Source organism: Falco rusticolus, chromosome W (genome assembly GCF_015220075.1).
Source record: "Falco rusticolus isolate bFalRus1 chromosome W, bFalRus1.pri, whole genome shotgun sequence".
Taxonomy (NCBI): Eukaryota; Metazoa; Chordata; class Aves; order Falconiformes; family Falconidae; genus Falco; species Falco rusticolus.
Window position 1 is genome coordinate 3,241,018 of NC_051209.1, and position 20,503 is coordinate 3,261,520.

Here is a 20,503-nt window from a genome sequence, read left to right on the forward strand (position 1 = left end):
CCCAAACAGACTGGGAAGCAGTGCTTGGCAGGCAGCAGGTCACAGAGGCGTGGCCGGTGGTGGTGAAGAGCTGTGGGGGGGGTATTTCAGGTGGTTCAAGGAGAGCTAGGGCTTCAAACCCCTGATGGGGCAGTGTCTGCGCTGAGATGAGCGGTCGGGAGCATAAGTCCTGCAGCAGGGCCTGGTGGGGTAGTCCAGCCCTTCCAAAAAAAAAAATAAATCAATCAGGGAAAGAAAACTTGCAAAAAAAAAAAAAAAAATCAGAGAAAGGAGGCCCGCAGGTACCTTTGGATGGAGAGGAAGGGCCGGGCCGAACCCCGCCATACACTTTTACCCGGGGGGAAATGAAGCCTCTGGAACGCGTCCTTTCAAAGACTCACCGAGGCTGCCCCAGAGACCACCCCCAACGGGGCCAATTTGCCCCACTGCTCGTGCGCGGACCCGCCGGCTGAGGCCGGGTATGCTTAGCGCACTCCGGCTGCTCCCCGAGTACCCGCCTCCCATTCCTCCTGATTGACTGCAATCCTCCCCACACGGTTCCCTTTCCTCGGGCGCTAGCCAATCGCGAGGCGAGACTAGCCCGGATGGCCGTCATGGTGAGCGTTTCCGCCTGGATTTTCGCCATTGGCTGCCCGACCCATGTTGCCCTGTATAACAGCCACGGCAGGGGTGGTGCTGTGATTGGCTGATGGGTGTTATGCGAGGAGAAGAAGAGGGGGAAGGAGCAAGAGCGAGCGGAACAAGAGCGCTCGTTCTTTTTTTTCCTCGCTTCCGCCTTCCCGATTGGCTTAGGCGGTGGCTGGGCAGAATTTCCGATTGATCAGCGCATGCTGTTGCTAAGCTGGTGAGGCAACGCGGGGCGGAGCTTTTCCTGCCGATGAGTCGGTTCTGAGGTTCAGTCAGCGCGAAGTGTGTTGACCTGCTGCCATCGTCGCGAGATTGTCTGAGATTCGTTGTCGCACGCCTTGAGGAGTCGTCGCCGGCCGCCTACCCTCGCCCCTTTCCTCCTCAGCGCCATGGCCTCAGGATCCGAGTAAGTGTGGGCCACCCGCTAGCAGGCCGCGGCCTTGGCCCGGCGGTGCTGAGCCCGGCCTACCTCTCCTTACTACTCCTCCGTGCGGTGCGGCACTGCCCTGGCCGGACCCGGCGGCGGGTCCGATCCGGCCCCCGATCCCGCTGTGTCATGCAGGCTCTGAGGAGGTGGAAGTGGAGCTGGGAGGGGGATGGGCCGCTCCTCGCACGCGCCAGACCAGGCGCGTGCCCTCAGGAGGGCCCCGTGCGCCGCCGCTCCTCTTCCCTCCCCGCCCGGATGGGCCTCCCCGGGAAGTGTCGAGTCATAGGGGGCCGAGGCCTGACCAAGCTAGGCTTCCCGCTGGGCCTTGGCCGTGCCCCCGCCCGGGGCCGTCCCGCCTGGGCTAGGCCACAGCCGGGAAGGGCTTTGTCTTCCAGGTCCCGCGAGCGTCGGGGAAAGCGGTGGAGCGGCTGGCGGGGCAGTGAGGGAGGAGAGGCATGTCCCGGCCTCCTCCCCCGCAGGTCCGCAGCGGCCCTCGGATCAAGGCTAGAAGTGACTTGGCATTAGAAGAGGCAGATATGTTGTGCCGGGCTGGCCTCTGTGGCAGCCAAGGCAATCGGCTATATTTTTGTCTCTGGTGTCTTGCCTCAATCTGTTTTCAGTGCCAGGCTGAGGGTCATCTTTTACGCCTCTCAAAAATTAGTTGAGTAATACTGGTCTCCCGGCCCACGTGTGCAAGCCACTTCATTGCCCCTTGAGAGGACTAAAGATAGAACCTAAAGATAATTTCCCAAATCCAAGAATACTTTAAGTGACTTGTTGCCCTTGTCAGAGGCACTTTTTAGTCCCTTTAGCGTCCGTGGTTTATCTTCTCTTTTTCTTTTGCAACTCCTGCAATTTAGACCTATTTACTCCTACTTAGTTCCGGCAAGGTGTGTCAAGAATTTAGTGTCCGTGGTAGAAGTTTGTGATGGAAGTGATGGTCTCAAAGGTATATTTTGAGTCTGAGTGAGGTGAACAGTGTCTTTAAAAAAAGAAATTTCTACTCTTGCAAAGTTCTCGCCACACAGGAATCAATAAAAGTTACTTTGCAACTGGAAAACAGTTACTTTTTAGCTGCAATTTTTGGGTCAATATTGTTAGCAGCCATCTTGCTGAATTGAGCTTTAACACCAAGAGTAGCATTGCAAGAGCTAATAGTGTGGTTTCTGAAGAGAGTCTCATTTCCGTGTCCATATCTGTCTGAATCAGTTTTTGAGAACTTGGCATCTTGAGTGTGGGTATGAACGCACTGCTGTGTCATGTGCTGTTCCAGTGTCGCGACGGAGGGAAGACGCAGTCACTCAATATGAGTGATCAGCAGACTTCGTTTATTGTGCCTTACAGTCACCTTTTATGCCTTTTTATAACTAGCTCATACATATTACAAAAGTTAAGCTCATTATTGGTTAGTTGCCTAAATACCAAGCCCACCCCTAGTTTCTCTTCTGTAGTTTTCTGTTCCCACCTGCAACATTCTTTTCCCACCAAAATCTTCCTGATATTGTGTAACAAGGACAGCCAAAGACAGTGTATTTTTGCTTCACTTCAGATAAGCTGAGAGCGATGTGCATTTTTGTCCAGCCAGCTGGACTATGTCTATGAGACCCTTTTCAGCTAGCCAGTTATCCACAATTCCCCCATTTTTATTTTGGGCGACATAGGCTTGGTTGACCATTTTCAATAACAGCGTTTTAACACAGGAAAATACACAGCCAACTTATAAAATCTCAGTTCAGAAGTATAATTCCAGAAATACTTGAAAAATAAAGTTAGCTTGAAGCTTTAATTTAGATGCTCTTTCTGTTCCAGTGATATAAAAAGTTTAAAAAATTCAAAGGTAATTTTAAAGTTCTGAACATGGACTAATGCAAGCTCAAAACCCAAAAAGAAACCAAACTGATGTTTGACTAGGAATATTTGCAAATATTTTAGTGGAAAATCCCTGACCATTAACAATTTTCTGTCCAAATAACAACTGCCCTTATGCAACCAACCAGTCCATACATTTTCTGAAGAATACCTCATTGATATCAAAGAATTAACAAAGGGAAAAAATTAGTTCTAAGCTATATACATTCATAAGTGGATTTTTCAATAGTTACGTACAGATTTACACACTAAGCCATAATGGCTTGTAGGTGATACACACAAGAAGAGTACGTTGCTTATCTGTCTGAATGTCTATGCTAAATTTGACAACTATGCCACAAGCCAAGCCTACATGGGTGCTGTATGTTATGCACGTTCCTTAACAAACAGAAGTATAATAGGTAAATTCCCAAGATCTAGTCCCCAACCTAATTATATTATTTTGTAGCCAATTAAGGAAAATAACACAAATGTGCATATCTACATGTGCACACACCTTTTAGTTCAGAACCAATCCGTGATAAAAGGCCTTAGCCTTATGGCATCATCGAATCTTAACGAGTACAGTAATTAAAAATGCAGTCTTACTGTAAGTGCGATTTATGCTGACATTCCCTCAAATGCTACACGTGGGTATTTCTCACTCAACTGCCTCAAGTTAAAATAGTAGTATTTGTTAATATGTATTAAAAAATCATTAATTCTCTACAATAGCAGTTGACTTCCATAACACTATGTAAGCAAAAGAGGCTTAAGATGGGTTTTCTGAATACTAACAATTTATTTTAGACTGTCTAAACTCAGGTCTTGAAAGATTTCACTCTGCCAGACATAGAAACACTGTTGCACTCCAGTTGTGATATCCCTTTTCCCAAGTTGTCACATGCACATCTCACTCAAGCAACATTATTGTCAAAGTTTCTCTCTGCTACATAAAAGCATATTGCACTTGTAGACATAAAAGACAGCACCCTTACTTAGATTACCTTATTACCTCATAACTCTTAGTATACCTTGTATCTCTGATTTCATCACTTCAAAAATTCACCAGAAGCAGATAAAACCACAGCCTCAGACTAAACTACACCTTAAGTGCTGATTCAAATAAAGGCATTCTCTTCCAGATATGCCTAATGCTTACAAATAATTTTGGCTGGTTTTGATCAAAAAACTATTATTACAATAATGATCAAAAATAATAATCCCGTTTGCAAAATGCCTTTAAGCCAGCCTCCTAGTCCCAACCAATTTCCACATTCAGAATACAGCATAAATACAGAATACAGAATAAATTATCTCCATCAAGGCAAAAAGGCTTCTCTTTAAGCACAGAGATGTTTGCTAGTTCAAGGCAGAAACCCATTTCTTGTAGGGGACATCTGAAGCTTTTTTTTTTTTTTTTTTTTTTTTTGGTGGGTTTGTAATCAATTCCGTATTTTTCCTTGAGAAGCTTAAGCTGTTCCTCTTGTTTCAGGAGAGTTTCCAACTCTGATTTGTCGAATAGGTCCGTATTTCCCAAAGATATCATACATTTCCTCCGCTGTGATTTCATACGGCAGGTTCCGAATATAAAGGACCCGATTGACCTCTGGGGGCAGCCAGATGTCAGCTCGCTTGGCCGCTTGCATCGCCATGGCGCCGATCGGAGGGGGGTGGGTGCCGCCTTGGAGAGAAACCGCGGCCGGGAAGGGGCCTGCCGGGCCGCACGCCGCCGCTCGCCGCTGCCGCGGGGGTCCCGGATGGTATCCCATACGTTAATAACCCGGGTAATGCCTTTTTACAATCTATGTCCCGAACGCTCCGCTTTCTAAAAAGCATTTGAGCGAATCGTACGTCGCTTGTCTCTCCATACCGTCGTCAGCGCTGTTGCAGCCTTTGCGAGACTTCGGCGACGCGTGGCCGGCGGGACCCTCTGTAGGTGCTCCCGGGCGCGGGGACTGTGCCCTTCCGCCTCCTGCGCTGCTTTCAGGACCGGTACCCGAATCTCCGTCGAACCGTGGCTCGCAGGTTCAGCCCTCTCTAGGGTCCCTGTTCAGGCACCATTTGTCGCGACGGAGGGAAGACACAGTCGCTCAATATGAGTGATCAGCAGACTTCCTTTATTGTCTCTTACAGTCACCTTTTATGCCTTGTTATAATTAGCTCATACATATTACAAAAGTTAAGCTCATTACTGGTTAGTTGCCTAAATACCAAGCCCGCCCCTAGTTTCTCTTCTGTAGTTATCTGTTCCCACCTGCAACATTCTTTTCCCACCGAAATCTTCCTGTTATTGTGTAACAAGAACAGCCAAAGACAGTGTATTTTTGCTTTACTTCAGATAAGCTGAGAGCGATGTGCATTTTTGTCCAGCCAGCTGGACTATGTCTATGAGACCTTTTTCAGCTAGCCAGTTATCCACAAGTAAGTGGCTGCAATCATCAGATATTTTGCTCATTAGCTTCAATGGATAAAATGTTGTATGGATTTTTTTTGATGCTTAGCTGGGGAAAGTAGTTCAGTCTGTAACATGGATGCTGAGGTCCAGGGCTGGTAAGAAAGCACTGACAGGTTTTATCTAGGAAGCAAGTTCATGAGGGTATTGATAAAAAAGTACACCACCATACAAAAAGCATGACTGTGTTCACTTGTTAACGAAGCTGAAATCATTTTGAGTTGGTGACTTTTCATTGTATATTTAGCACAGACTTGCAGGAACAGTTTAGTTCCCTACTTTATGTGGAGCTTCGGAGATTGGTAGTTGTTTTCAGAAGAATTAGTAATTACTTTCTGCGCTCATTCTTCATACTGTCCACTGCGGCGAATGAAGAGACGGGACGCAGCTTGATGCAAGCAAATGTCAATTTATTGTACAGAAGCATGAGTTTTTATACACTTTCAGAAGCTGCGCGTTTTAAACAGATTGGTTCTTGAAGCTAAGCATTGCATACTAGGCAATCCCTGATTGGTGGTTAACTACCAGCAATTAACCACAAGGTGTTACCTTTCCTTGGCGCCATCCGTCTCCCACTCCCCCGTGCTCTGCAAACATGCCTCATCATGTTAATTGTTGTCTAGACAAGCTCGAGCACATTCCCCTCAGCTAACTGATTGCCATGCATGGTCCTAGTTTCCAGCCTACTCCTGCTGTCCACCACAATGCATAGCCTCTAGGCATTATCACCATGCTGAACTAGGGAAGCTCTGACACAGAGAAAAATGAAGTGGTAAAAGTTGTAAAATGTCCCTCCCAACCTCTTCCCTCTGTCAAATGGAGCTATCGGACTTCTTTACTGAGAGAGAAAAGGGGGCTAAGGATGGAAACTGGGAACCCATTATTGTTGGTCTTTAGGGCATGTTTACTTCAATTTTGCTGATGTTGCGCTTTATATGCAAGTTTGGCCATTAGCTGTGCCATTATGTCCTCGATTCTGGCCTCTGTCTAAGGGCAGGCTTTTGATGCAGGCTTTGTATTTCCTTTTAATTCCAAAACTGCTCTAAAGCTACATTTTTTGTTCAGTTTATCTCTTTGTTGAGGAGTGAGAGGGAAAGTGGGCGAGGGAGCTGATGAAAGGGATGAGTAAGGGAGATGACCTAGAGGATTTGCACCAAGTCCTCCCTGATAGGAAACTCATTGAGGAGCTTTAAAAATTACCTATGTTAGCTCTCTGTTCTGCCCTTCACTGAATTTTGCCAGCACACATAGGAAAGTTGGCAGGAGAGAACCCCAACCTGTGCCTTAGGCTTTCCTGCTTAGTATTTTCAGTTCAGGCTTTCCTTTCCTGATGCATAGATGGCAGGGATTGTTTGAGTGTGGTTGAGGTGCACAGACATATTTTGCTCTGTTATCTTAGTTTCAGCATGAGGAACCCCCAGGAGAGATGCAATGAGGGCAAACAGTGGTCATAATAATCTGAATTGCTACTGGAAAATGGGTAGTGCTTGTCTGTCAAAGTCCTTACCCTTGTCTGTAGGAGAAATAACATCACTCTTCTGTGTAGCTGTCACGTAATTTCTTAACACCTTTGTTTGTTTGCAGAACCCCATGCATTTAGATGTATGCATGCTGTTTCTTGGAGACCTTTATTCCATTTTTAATGCCTCTAAGCTTTTCAATCACTTTAAGTACGATAGTGTACTGACAACATTGATCCAGCTCTTGCTTCTTGGGGAACTGCAGATTCAGTTCTTGAGTACTAAAACTTTTTTTTTCTCACATTCAGCAGAACTAAGTGGACTACTTGCTGTGCTGTTCAGCATTGCTGTGTGTTGGAAGGTATTTGAACTTTCTTTCCAGATTTATACAGCTTTTGGTTTATTGAAAGTTTTGGTCCAAAAGCTTCCACTTGCTGCCCAGTTCCTTTTCCATTTATTTTTATCTCGTATCCCAGACTTTTTTTTTAGGCTGCACAGCAATCTCTGCATCCTGAGGGACAGCCACTCAGTTTCAGTAACAGGTTATGTAGCCAAAGTCTGGCAGCAGTTTCTTATCAAAACGCCTTTGGATCCACATCTCGTGTAGAGGAGTATGATTTACATTTACACTTTGAACAGGCTAAATTGTTTCTTTCTGGTGTCCCTTAGCTTAAGTTTTAAAATCTACCTGCTAAATTAATTTCCAGTGTCCAGGAATGACGAGCGAGGGGAAGCAAGCAGCCGACTCAATATGAGTGATAAAGCAAGCTTCGATTTATTACGGCGCGATTATGTCTTATATACAGTTCCAGTTAATTATGCCTACTAGTCATCTGCTGATTGGCTAAGCTCTAAAGGGTTACATTTTCATACGTCCTCCTACTTGCGGTTTCTGCGGATAGCTAGCTACATATTTTTTTTTTCCTCTCTTGTCTACGCAAATTCCTCAAAGTTATTTACAACATTAGGCACAAGGTCAGTGTTTTTCTCAGCTTCCTTATCAGCATGCCTCAGTATAGCTGCAAGGCCTGCTTCAGCTAACTTACGCTAACTTTGTTTCACAAAGATCTTTAAGGGAGTCATGGCCGTGATCACACAGCCATTCTGCAACATTTCCCCCTTTTTCTCTTTGCGCAAGCAAAACTTGTGCAGTTACACGCTTGAGTAATTTTTGAATACAAGAGAGAGCACAGCTTAAACATACGAGTGCAATGATAACAATTATTACTATAAGCAACACACTTTACAACAGCCCTTTCAAACTACCAGAAGACCGCCCTAATAATAGAGCACCATAACTTTGTCCATTAATTATCAGAGGTCCTCGGACACGAGTTGCGATGTTTTGTGGTCAGTTGTCAATTAATGTTGTATCTACTGCTGTTGCCAGGTCCAGGCCGAGGCTCCTTCGGGTGGCGGGTTGTAACACGGTGTCTGCCGATAAGAGTTGGTCATGTCTCCTGGAGGGGGTGTCGTGAAGGTGACAGGAGTCGCGATTGGGGTCGACGCGCTGCGGCTCCTCGCGCTCGGTTTCCCATCTGCCGACAGACATTGGTGCTGTGTGGTCCCTTTTGGCACCACAGTTGACGTTGTCGACATCGGTCACGGGTATGTCCTGGCTTCCCGCATCGATAGCAGGGGAAGTCTCGGCGCGTGGTGGTCGCTGGCTTTGGGGGCGCGGTAGCCCCAGGGGGGCACAGAGGCGCAAGCGCTGCAAAAGCCTGACTTTGGGCTTGCACTAAATCTCTCCCTACTGCTTGGATTGCTTCCACTAGCAAGGCTTGCTGACCTACTGGCACCCAACTCATTCGCTCTAGCATTGTTTCTACAGAAGAATCTAAGGGCAGGGTTACTAAAATGCCTTTGGTGTAACTGTTACTATTCTCCAGAATACACTGGCACAATAACGGCCCTTTCATAAAGTTAGGTATATCTGGTGGGCTCACTGTGGAGGCCTGACTCATTCACTGTACTACGTAACTGACTTAATATTTTCCAATCAAAGCCTCCCAGGTTCCCTGTCTTTGGTTAGCGGCATTCATCTGATACGTTACAGGGAAAGCTTGTGGGGGGTTGACTTGCTCAGCAATATCAAATATTCCCTGAGCAGCTGCTTCTTGTGCTATTTTTTGACAATCAATGTGCGTAGAACGCACCAGTTTGTTTACTGTATTTTTTTTGTTCCTTTTTTTTTTTTTTTTAGAATTTTGTATTGTCTGCCCACTGCTATTTTCTTCCTCAGCAGCACTTTCGTCAGATGTGTCCCCGCCCTCTGGCCCCCCCGAGGCTACTGCGCCGGGGGGGGGGGGGGGGGGGGGGGGCGAGGCTACTTCACCGGAGGGGGTGGCGGAGGACACGAAGGGTCTGGAGGTGGTGCAGTGGGCTCTATAGGTGGTACAGAGAGCACTGTTTGTGATAAAGGGGGTATTGGAATGTAATTCTCACATGGCATAATTTTTCCTGCATTAGGATCTGCGCTTGCAAGTCGGCTTGTTACTGCTGCAGCAAGGCGCTTTTCTGCTTGATATCTTTTTATACAATTAGTTACTTCATGCCATGATTTCATCAATTTTTTTGCTGCCTTATCATCATCTATTACTAAATCCCATAAACAATCCCCATAATTACGCCATTCTTCTACTTCAAACATATGCTCAGGATCTGCAAAATATCCTTTTGCTTTACCTAATGCAATTAACCGGGCCAGATCTTTTAAAGGGCCTACTCCCCCGCTTTTCTAAAAAGCATTGTAAAAGCGCTAGCGCTACCTCTTTTTCCATTGTGCACTCGTTAAAGTCCTCTTTGTTGCAGCCTTTTCCCTTGGGTAGCAGCTCACGGACGGCGAACCCCTTCTTGAATTATCCTGGGCTCAAGCACGGATCGGGTACGATGCCAGCATCAGCCGATCTTCTGCTCTCTGGTCGCTGCTACCAGTGCTTCTCCATCCTCGCTGTCCGGTGAAGAACAAGGTTAGGGGTCCCTTGTTCGGGCGCCACTTTGACGAGCGAGGGAAAGCAAGCAGCCGACTCAATATGAGTGATAAAGCAAGCTTCGATTTATTACGGCGCGATTATGTCTTATATACAGTTCCAGTTAATTATGCCTACTAGTCATCTGCTGATTGGCTAAGCTCTAAAGGGTTACATTTTCATACGTCCTCCTACTTGCGGTTTCTGCGGATAGCTAGCTACATATTTTTTTTTTTCCTCTCTTGTCTACGCGAATTCCTCAAAGTTATTTACAACATTAGGCACAAGGTCAGTGTTTTTCTCAGCTTCCTTATCAGCATGCCTCAGCATAGCTGCAAGGCCTGCTTCAGCTAACTTACGCTAACTTTGTTTCACAAAGATCTTTAAGGGAGTCATGGCCATGATCACACAGCCATTCTGCAACACAGGAACTAATGATGAGGCCAAGTCCTTACAAGTAGGTGGTTGTTTTTATCCACTGTTTTAATCACAAGATCCTGTCTGGTCTGACAATGTATTGCGTTCTCAGTTTTCCTGGAAATACCAGACCTTTTAGGACTTTACCAAGACCACACTTTAGGTTGAAGATGGAATTAATGAGGCTGCTGGATACATCCAAGTAGGAGCTTTCTTGTGTCTTTTTAGGTTTAGAGAATGGATCTGTAACATCTCACATAGTCATTGAAAGGGATTGATGTCAATTTCTTACCTCTTGCACTCTTTAATGAAGTGAGGAAAAAGGTGACTTTCCCAATGCTGGCAGTTCTGGAAAGATATGTTTTTACCACTCCTCCTTTTGTTCACTTAAAATAATATTGCCTTTCATACGAAGCTTAAGAACCTTTTGGAAACAAGCTAGCTGTCCTCATAGGCTTGCTTGGAAGTGTTCCCCCTTTTATGTGTCAGAGAAAGGAGCCAATACTGCATAGTCTGTCTTGGGAAAAATCTTTATCTTGAGGGTTGGGGGCATCTCAGGTAACATCACACTTTAGGTATGTCACCTCTGATGTATTTTTAAAAGTGCATTGAGCATGCCAAGTGACACACTGCTGCCAGTTTGTGTTTGTACTGTGTAGCTGCTTGCTCTGCCGCTTCCACTCAAGGTTTGATTTCTTCTGGTTATTTTGTCCCTAAAATAGTGAAACGGAGCCAGAGTGTATGGCCAACACTGTTGTCCACAAAGCTTCCTACTCTTTGCTGGTGCTTGCTGCTTGCTCAGGACAAAAGAAGACTTTTTTCTTTTTGGTGTGAATCAAACCAAACTCTGCAGAGTTTTCTGTTCTGACCTTAGTCACTGGCACATCTGGGCTGCTTTGAGAGAGTAGTCGGATGCGCCCACCAAGGGAAGTTAAAACAGTCTACTGCTGTTGTGGCTGGCGAATGTACAACTTCTAAGAGCTCCTTGGGAACTGGTTGGTTCAAGTTCATATTTCTTTCATAATGCGAATTATTTGCTGTATTTGATTTTGAAGGAAATCACTTAATGCTACTTTCTCCCATTTCCTTGCTGTTTGTTGTGCTCAGTTTTGTCAAGGCAAACAAATTATCTGTCATATTTCTTGTGGTGTAGTAGGCTAGAGCTGCAGTGACTCCTGTGTAGGTATTATGGAAAGGTGCTTATATTAAAAAAAACAAACAAAAAAACCCCCCAAAAAACCCAAACCCAACAAAAAACCACCCATCTTTCATGAGCACTTGAATATTTCTACTGGCTTGTTAGGTTTAACTAATGAGCCTTGAAAGGCTAACCCAGGGGTCCTCGAACTACAGCCCGCGGGCCAGATACGGACCCCCCCAGGGTCCTCAATCCGGCCCCCGGTATTTACAGAACCCCCCCACCGGGGGTTGGGGGGGGGAACCAAGCAGCCGCAGATGACTACCTGCCCCTTCATCAGCGCTGGCCCCCTGGTTAAAAAGTTTGAGGACCCCTGGAACTCTTACAATTCTTCCTGTCAGGGGAGCTGCAGCATTGTCCTTTAATTCCCCTATTTATCTGGGATTTGATGCCAAATAGACTTGAACTTTTGTTTTGGTGGCAGTGGTTACATGTGATTTCAGATGAGTCTGACTAATTCTTTTAGGCAAAACATCTTGCAATTAGCAACATCTCACTGGTCACTTTTTCATATATAGTTCCATAGCTATTTCCATTTGAGGCTAGTAAAGTAATTATATATAGTGACAGAACACATTCTGCATTGAACTCCTGAAACTGGTGCCTCAGAATAATATTCTCCTTTGTCTTAAACAAGTATAGTGTTTAAAAGACAAGACAACAATGAAACTCATAGAAAATGGAGAACAAAACAGAGGTGGCTGGAAAGGTGATAGCAATATCACTTGGACTCATTGACTTATGTTTTTTTTGCCAGTTCCAAAGTAGATGACTTATCAACTGCTATTCTGAAGCAGAAGAACAGGCCCAATCGGTTAATTGTTGATGAAGCCATCAATGAAGACAACAGTGTTGTGTCACTCTCCCAGGTGCGTAATCTATAAAAGCAAAGCATTTAATCTGGTAATACACAAGCGGTTGCTATTAACTTGAAATGTAGCTTTGCAACACGAACCTAAGTATTTTTATCAGAAGCTGCAGCAGTTACAAGTGAGGGAGTGTTGTGGCTTAATCCCAGCCAGCAACTAAGCACCACACAGCCACTTGCTCATTCCCCTCCCCCCAGCGGGATGGGGGAGAGAATCGGAAGGGTAAAAGTGAGAAAATTCATGGGTTGATATAAAGACTGTTTAATAGGGAAAGCAAAAGCTGTGCACATAAGCAAAGCAAAACAAGGAATTCATTCACCGTTTCTCATTGGCAAGCAGGTGTTCAGCCATCTCCAGGAGAGCAGGGCTCCATCAAACATAATGGTTACTTGGGAAGACAAATGCCATCACTCTGAATGCCCTCCCCCCCCCCTTCCTTCTTCTTCCCCCTTCTTCCCCCAGTTTATATACTCAGCATGATGTTCTATGGTATGGCGTATCCCTTTGGCTGGTTCAGGTCAGCTGTCCTGGCTGTGTCCCCTCCCAATTTCCAGTGCCCCTCCAGCCTTCTTGCTGGCAAGACCCAAGAAACTGAAAAGTCCTTGACAAAGTATAAACATTACCCAGCAACAACTAAAAACATCAGTGTCCTATCAACATTGTTCTCACACCAAAGCCAAACCACAGCACTGCACCAGCTACTAAGAAGAAAATTAACTCCATCCCAGCTGAAACCAAGATGGGGGAGGTAGGTTGTCTTGTTTTCTAACGCTCTTCCATGATAAAATATATTTTGATTCTCAACTTTTATGATTCAGTTGAGCTTGTGTCCTTAGTCTGGCTTCAGGGTTAGCTCTTGACTGGGTGTTGTGGGAACTTCTGTCTTTGCAGATCTAGTATATTGCTTCCAAGATGTAATTCTTCAAATTCAATAACTCTCCTTCAATTTTTGTTTTGTCGAAAGCTTGTCCTAATGCTGTTATTGTTTACAGGCAAAAATGGATGAATTGCAACTGTTCAGAGGAGACACTGTTCTGCTAAAAGGAAAGAAAAGGAGAGAAGCAGTCTGCATTGTTCTGTCAGACGATACCTGCTCAGATGAGAAGATTCGCATGAATAGAGTTGTTCGCAACAACCTGAGAGTGCGCCTGGGTGATGTGATCAGGTGAGGACTACTTTGCTAACTGTTGTATATCCCTGGGTTGCCTAAATTTGTGTGCTGGCTCTGAATTGATTCAGTCTGTAGCAGAGGCAGGGGGTCTTCAGGAAGTATTCTTATATCTTCCAGAGGAGATCACAAATATTTTCAAGTGTGTGTCATATTAGGGATCTCTGTTTACTTTTGTATGTGTTTCTGGCTGTATGCATATTTGGATTAATACTAAAAAAATTATGCTAAAGATTACTGAAATCGCTTCAGGACTTTCACTAGCCCAGATCCTGTCATTAAGTAGTTCAATTATCCCGCTGTTGTCACAGTCATCTTCCCAAATTCACATTGTCAGACGAATTCACAAGTTTTTCTTGTCTAAATTTTTAATGTCTACAAAGTAAACTGTGGAAAGCAGTAAGCAACATTGTAATTGATCTCATAGTATGGTTAGCTCAAGCACTGAGCTGCCCTATGACAAACAGAAGTTAAAACTTGCTAGAAATGAGTGACAAATGTGAAGCAGTTAAATAGCAAGATTAAAAATCCTTGAAAGTTGTTACATTCCAATTTTTGTTACAAAATAGTTAAAAATTAGGAATGCTTTAACAGTGTTGCAAGAGTTTTGTGCAATGCTTGTAGAAGGTAGTGGGGAAAGTATTGAAGTATACATCTTCACTTACAGGAGGCAGGTTCCATTCTGTGATGGGAGTGGGGAGAAAAAACACGTGAGCATTTCTTAAACATAAAAATGCTGATTTGCAGGCTTAAATATATGAGGGCTGACAGCTCTTCTTCCTGAGCATCTTCCTAATCTGCAATATCATGCATGTTCTGTGAAAATTGGAGCCTGATTTCTGACACTAGACTTCCAGGGGTGATATCTGGAATAATCTTTAAATGCAAAATGTTTCATGTGAACTTTGTAGAGAGGAACAAGTCTGTTCACATCTTTCTACCACTAGAAAATGCAAGTTTTAAATACAACTGTAGTTGGAACAGAACAGTGCTTTGAGCCGGTCTATGGATGTAAAATAAAGGTGAATCCTTACGTTAACTTGATGTGAGGTTACTGTTGGAGTAATTTTTAGTTTGACAGTTCAGATACAGTCCCAGCAGAGATGGGGAGAGCACAGCTGTAGTGGTTCTCAGCCTTTCAGATGTTACCAATTGCCTTACCTTTGTTGCAAGGGTCAGAGACTTTTCACACTTCTTGCCCTCAAAATTTTTCTTGCTGATCTTTAAGTACTTATTGTGTTACTTTCTGTGGCCTGGTTTCTGCCGAAATCCAGATTCATGAGCTAATCGCTTCCTGCTTGTAGTCTGTCAACTGTTTTCCTTCTGGTGTGGTCTGTCTTTTCCTTTACCCTTCTGCTATATCCTCTCTGTAAAGCCTGTGGTAAAAGAATCTATTAAGACTCTTGAACAAAGTAGTGTATTAAGTTGCATGCTCAGCTGCAGTTCCATATAGGCTTTTCTTAGCTGGCAAAGCCAGTTTGAGTTTTCTGCCTCTCTGCTACAGCTTGATGCTCTGAGGTGTCACTACAATAGGCTGTTGGCCTACACTGTAAAATAATAGCCAAAATGTTTATTTAAAAAGGGGAAAGGGGCCTTCAGACATTAACCTAAATGTCAGTCTCCGCAAAGGGGGATTGACAGACACATGGTTACCCTTGGTTGGTACTGTGAGAGCCTTTGCTCAGAATCAGGGTTATCAGCAACAGGAGCTCTATTCTATGTAGTAAGTTATGAGAGAGAGAGGGGAAGGAACAGTGCTCCCCCTAGCTCCCTTTCCCTTACAGTTGGTTCAGCAGTAGCTCCTTGTTGAAACAAAAGTTAGCTCATGACTCTTGCAGGTCTTTAGGCTATATTAGTAACTTTTGAGTGTACCTTGGGCATGGCAAGGGGGGGCTACAGAAGAGCAGGGGGTAAGAAGAAAGTATGAAACTCCCCAGCAGTTTTGGATTGGGCTGAGAGGAGTGAAGGAAAGCATGCGTTGTGAAAACTAGTTCTATGATGGGCATTATTTTTGCCTTGTCAGCATTCTTATGCTGGTGGGAAGTCTCGCCAGGGCTTTGGAGGGTCCTTTCTGGCATTTGTACTGGCCTGGGAAGGGACATCACTGCCTTTTCCAGACTTGGGTGTAAGTCTGGGATGATATGACTAACTGGAGTTTTCTTCTGTTGCAGCATTCAGCCTTGCCCAGATGTGAAATATGGCAAACGTATTCATGTGTTGCCAATTGATGACACAGTAGAAGGGATCACAGGGAATCTGTTTGAGGTCTATCTCAAGCCGTACTTCCTGGAAGCATACAGACCCATCAGGAAAGGTAATAGCACCTGTTATTGAAGTCCTGATGGCAGACAGTGTGAGCTACTCCTGAGACTGAATAAAGAGAAGTTCTAGAAACTTGCACAGATCTCCATGAAGCATTAGACCAGGGGTCCTCAAACTACAGCCCGCGGGCCAGATACGGCCCCCGGCATTTACAGAATCCCCCCGCCGGGGGTTGGGGGGGGAAACCAAGCAGCCGCAGATGACTGCCTGCCCCTTCATCAGCGCTGGTGCTGGTTAAAAAGTTTGAGGACCCCTGCATTAGACTGACATCTGTAGAGTAAGATTTTGCTGGCGATGATTTAATTTCCTAATCTTCAGAAGAAAAGGTGATATCTGTTGCTGGCTGGCAGACCAGCTTGATAATTGTCCTGGGTTTTTTGTTTGGTTGGTTTTTTGTTTTTTTTTTTTTTTTTTTCTCCCCTCTACATGGGATGAGAGAGCATCAGAAAAGGCTCTCGGGTAAAACTCAGTTTAATGTGTTTCCCCCCCCCCCCCCCCCAAGTTGCTACCACTTGATGGGATTGGGGAGTTGCCTGCATATTAATGAATTGGTTGGATATACTAACTGGCACCCTGACTATTTCAAAGTAATTTAATTAATAACTGGGAGAGTGCATAAAAAACAAATATACTTTTAGAGTTGTGCTAGTAGCACTTCTGCTGGAACAAATAGGTCCTAATGTAGTATAAACACAAGTTGAAGTTATTCTGCTTCTGGAGACAACTAGTTATAATAACTTTAAAATGAATTGTTCTTAAGTTGGGGCTTCTTGCCTGTTTTAGAAATGTTGAATTGAAACTGAATGGAGAAGAAATGTGATTCCTTGCCTTTGTGTTTTCTATTTAGGTAGAGTATTCTTTTCTGTTGTTTGTTGCGTAATTTGAGTACTTAAACTGCTACAGATCTAAATGGTGCTCGGGTAGTCGCAATACATACAGCTCTTGAGTTTGAAATACAGAGCAGTGTTAAAAATGCCAGCAGTGTATGCCTATGTAACCCACTTTCTTGTCATCTGGGGCTGCTGGTGTAAAAAGGCTGATATTTTGCAGACACCTGTTGCAGCAGACTACTGTAATATGGGGTTTTACAGGTGACATCTTCCTGGTGCGTGGAGGGATGCGTGCAGTGGAGTTCAAAGTGGTGGAGACAGATCCAAGTCCTTACTGCATAGTGGCTCCAGACACAGTGATCCATTGTGAAGGAGAGCCCATCAAACGAGAGGTGAGCAGAATCCTGCCATGTGGTTCTACTGAATCCCCTCTGTCTGAAATCTGTTTCGGTGACAATCCTTGAGAGCAGCAGTGTTTGCAGTTCCTGTTTTTGGCATTTTGTGTATTGGATGTAATGATTAAAATCTCTAATTTCAGGAGATGAGCTGCTGCTGAAGGTAGAGAAATAGGCTTCCAGTATCCTCCTTCAGATGCTGAGATAGCACCAATGCTTAGGTTTGCTGATGAGATGCCATACTTTGGCAGCATCTGGGTTTGCATCTGCTCCCAGATATCTCATGCTGGGCTTAGATGCATCTTTCAATTCCAAAGTTCCCTTGATCCATAGCAGGGAGGGCTTACAATGTTGCTAAATTTCATGCCATGTGAAAATAAAGCAATTGGTGTCTAGCCTTGAGTGTCCCAAGCTTGAGGCAGCCCGAGTGGATTGTCTGTCAGGTCTTGGCCACCTTACTGTTACAGAGTAGGAAATCTCAAGAGAAATGAGCTAAGGTGGTTGTATACTTCACAAAATAAGTGCCTTTTTACTACCTGCAAATCAGGGTGAGTGCTGGTTTGTAGTTAGCTGCCTTCTGAAAAATTCACCTCCTATTTGACATTTGTGAGACTATGTCTGGGCACTGGATGAGTCCAGTTTGGGCTCTTTGGTACACAGCAGAGACAGGTAGGAGCAAGTTCAGCCAAGGCCACCAAAATGATGAAGAACTGGAGGTCGGAATGAATGAGGAGCAGCTGGGAGAGTGGGTTGATGCAGCATGGAGAAGGGAAGGCAAAGAGGCAGGCTTACTGGCAACTGCCTGATGGGAAGGGGTGGATAACCAGGCTCTAAGAGCTGTGTCCAGGGATAGGACTAGAGACAATGGCACAAGCTGGATCAAGGGAAATTCCCAGTAGATAATTAGGAAAAAGGTTTCCCCAAACCCTGGAGCAAGGCCTGGAGATGGCAGGAATCTCCAGAACTGAAGACCTTCACTACTTGATTGGGCCAGACCCTGAGCAATCTGCTTGAAGTAGTAGCTCCTGTTTGTGGGGCTTGGACTGAGCCCCTCTGAGATTCCAGGCTGTGTTATTTTATTATTTTAGTGTGGCCTAATGTTACAGATAACTAAGGCCAGTAGATTTGGACAGCCAAATGAATGGATGCTGTAGAACTATACTGAAAGAGTTGGTTACAGTTGGTCTTATCTGCATATCTGGATCTTAACATTCTCTGTTAGAGTCAATCCCAAGAGAAAACGCTATGTCAGAGAACTGTATGGTAAAGGTATGTCATCCTTAAAAATATCACTTAAGGAATAAGTATATTTTATACTGGGCTTCGTTGTCTGTTATCTTTGTTAGCCACATCAGAGGGTCACACAACTTGTTTTGCACTAGAGTCTGTAGGGGTCCTGGCAGCAGAGACTGTCACTCAGGAGAGTGGGCTTCAGTGAGGTCTAGGTACATGCAGGCATTTCCCTTTGCATGTCTGGGAAGAGACAACTAAGAAACAATTGTAGAAGACAACAGGAAGACTTGAAAGTGAGAATCTCAAGACAGCAAAGAAATGGCAATGAGCAAAAACCTGGATTCCTGGGTTCTGTAGACTCGGGGAGATTGTTGAACTATTGTTTTCACTCAAATGTTTTAATGTATTTCCTTCTATATAGGATGAAGAAGAGTCACTGAATGAAGTGGGCTATGATGACATTGGTGGCTGCCGGAAGCAGCTGGCTCAAATCAAAGAGATGGTGGAACTTCCCCTCCGACACCCCGCGCTCTTCAAGGCCATAGGGGTGAAGGTAAGTCCCCATGTGTACCAGGTGGATGAGTGGGCTTGCCCTTGTGGATGACTTTTAATGTTGGAGGCTTATGAGGTATTGGGAGGGGAATAAGTAATTTGGTTTGTGGTTTTTGTTTTGAATTTTTTTTTAAAGTTGGTGTTAGGAAAGTATTTCCTTATGTGTTTCGGACACAGATTAAAGTACTGGTAACTTGCAAAGCAGAGGAATGCTTTGAATCAGTACTGTCAGTTACTGGCAAGGTTTTTGTTTGTGTGTCATGCAAAGTGGTAAGTGTGTTGATAATGCTGGGATGGCAGCTGTTGCATGATTTGAAGAATCAGTCAGCAATATGCAGGCGAGCGGAGGTTATCTTTATTCGGCAGCGCTGGGTGCATGGGGGATTGCTCCACCAAAGTCATGCACACCGAGGGGAAATAGTTGTGATAGATTATTTGACACTTTTAGGTGTTTGAAGTAATTTGGAAGCTTTTTAGAGAGAAATCCCTTACCTTAAGTGAATGCTATGAGTTCAGTGCAAATACTGTATTATTGTGTCAGATATACATGTGGATGATTGATGGTTCCTTTTGGTCTTGCAAACTGACTTTATGCAGTTGTGATTTTATATAGCTGTCAACTGTTCTACAAGACAAAAATGGAAGGCCAAAGTATGACTGGATGTAAAACTGAAACCTATACTTTTTTCCTAGTCACATATTCTTTTAAACAGCAAGGAATTAGAGATGGGTAGAAATCCTTTTTTTTTTTTTTTTTTTATTTACATTGTGTCAATCCTGTTGCCAGCTAAACAGGGATTTGGATAGAGTCTGTTGACAGTGTGGTCCATGCCAGTCTCCTACATATGTCAGTGAAATAGTGTATACAGTGTCTTCTGTATTTTCTAAATCACTCCATGTAAGTTAAGGCTTGGGTCTAGGTAACGTATTCCAAAAAGATTTTGGTTCTGAACAGAATACAAGTCAGGAGGACTGTTTCAAGGCAACTATGTGATTGTCTGCAGCTGTTATGGTGCAGCACTTACATAGACTGAAACAAGTCAGCCTAATATAGCTTTAGAAATCTTGGAAATGTTTATGCCTTTTTAAGGATGTATGTGCTATCAAGAATGTTTATAGGACTCTACCATACAGATAACAGAACTTACTTTTCTGATGATTAATAAATAAAGTTCTGTAGTTGTAGTCTCATGAACTGTAGAAGTAGGCATGAGGTAGTGCTTCTCCAGATACTCCTAATGTAAAAGATTGGCTTGTTAAGATAGAACTGGAATAGTCTTTGGACTTAAAATAAACACTCCTTTTGGGAAAGTGATGTATACAGTATTTTAAATGTGGAATATACCAAGAATAATAGCATGGTTCATTCTGCATAATGAAATTTCATGGTATGTAAATACCCATTTTATCAATCTAAATGAAGGACAGCATTCTTTTTTCTCTACGCTATTCAAATTTCTCTCAGACAGATCTAGTTTATACCTGTCTACACTTCCATATTAGTGTCATATATCATGCATTTTGTTTCCGTTTTGAACAGTTTATTTCATTTCCAGCCCCTATATTTTATTTTAAAAGATATTTTCTGAATTCTTGCTTATAAAATTTGTGGAGAAAAATCCTTCTCAGCTTAAGCCCTTCCTTTCAGTGTCTGCTGAATCCACCAAGATTTTACCTTGCATCACTTTTCTTTGTTGTATTGTATCTGCAGTCCACTACAGAGATGTTGCACC

General features: G+C 44.0%; 1 protein-coding gene and 1 long non-coding RNA gene across 2 annotated transcripts in view; one reads left to right on the forward strand and one right to left on the reverse strand.

Moving 5' to 3' along the window:
• The first annotated feature begins 692 nt into the window (after nt 1–692).
• LOC119140830 (transitional endoplasmic reticulum ATPase-like) overlaps nt 693–20,503 on the forward strand; it is a 34,698-nt gene continuing 14,887 nt past the window's right edge. The window contains exons 1-6 of the mRNA XM_037372466.1: nt 693–1,033; nt 12,159–12,270; nt 13,263–13,435; nt 15,610–15,752; nt 16,852–16,982; nt 18,640–18,771. Of these exons, the coding sequence (XP_037228363.1) occupies nt 1,017–1,033; nt 12,159–12,270; nt 13,263–13,435; nt 15,610–15,752; nt 16,852–16,982; nt 18,640–18,771 (708 nt within the window). The 5' untranslated portion in view covers nt 693–1,016. The remainder of the gene's footprint in view (nt 1,034–12,158; nt 12,271–13,262; nt 13,436–15,609; nt 15,753–16,851; nt 16,983–18,639; nt 18,772–20,503) is intronic.
• Nucleotides 8,077–9,885, reverse strand: LOC119140831. The gene is made up of 2 exons (XR_005101741.1): nt 9,586–9,885; nt 8,077–8,355 (listed from the first exon to the last, which is right to left on the reverse strand). It is a non-coding gene; the product is annotated as an uncharacterized LOC119140831 (long non-coding RNA).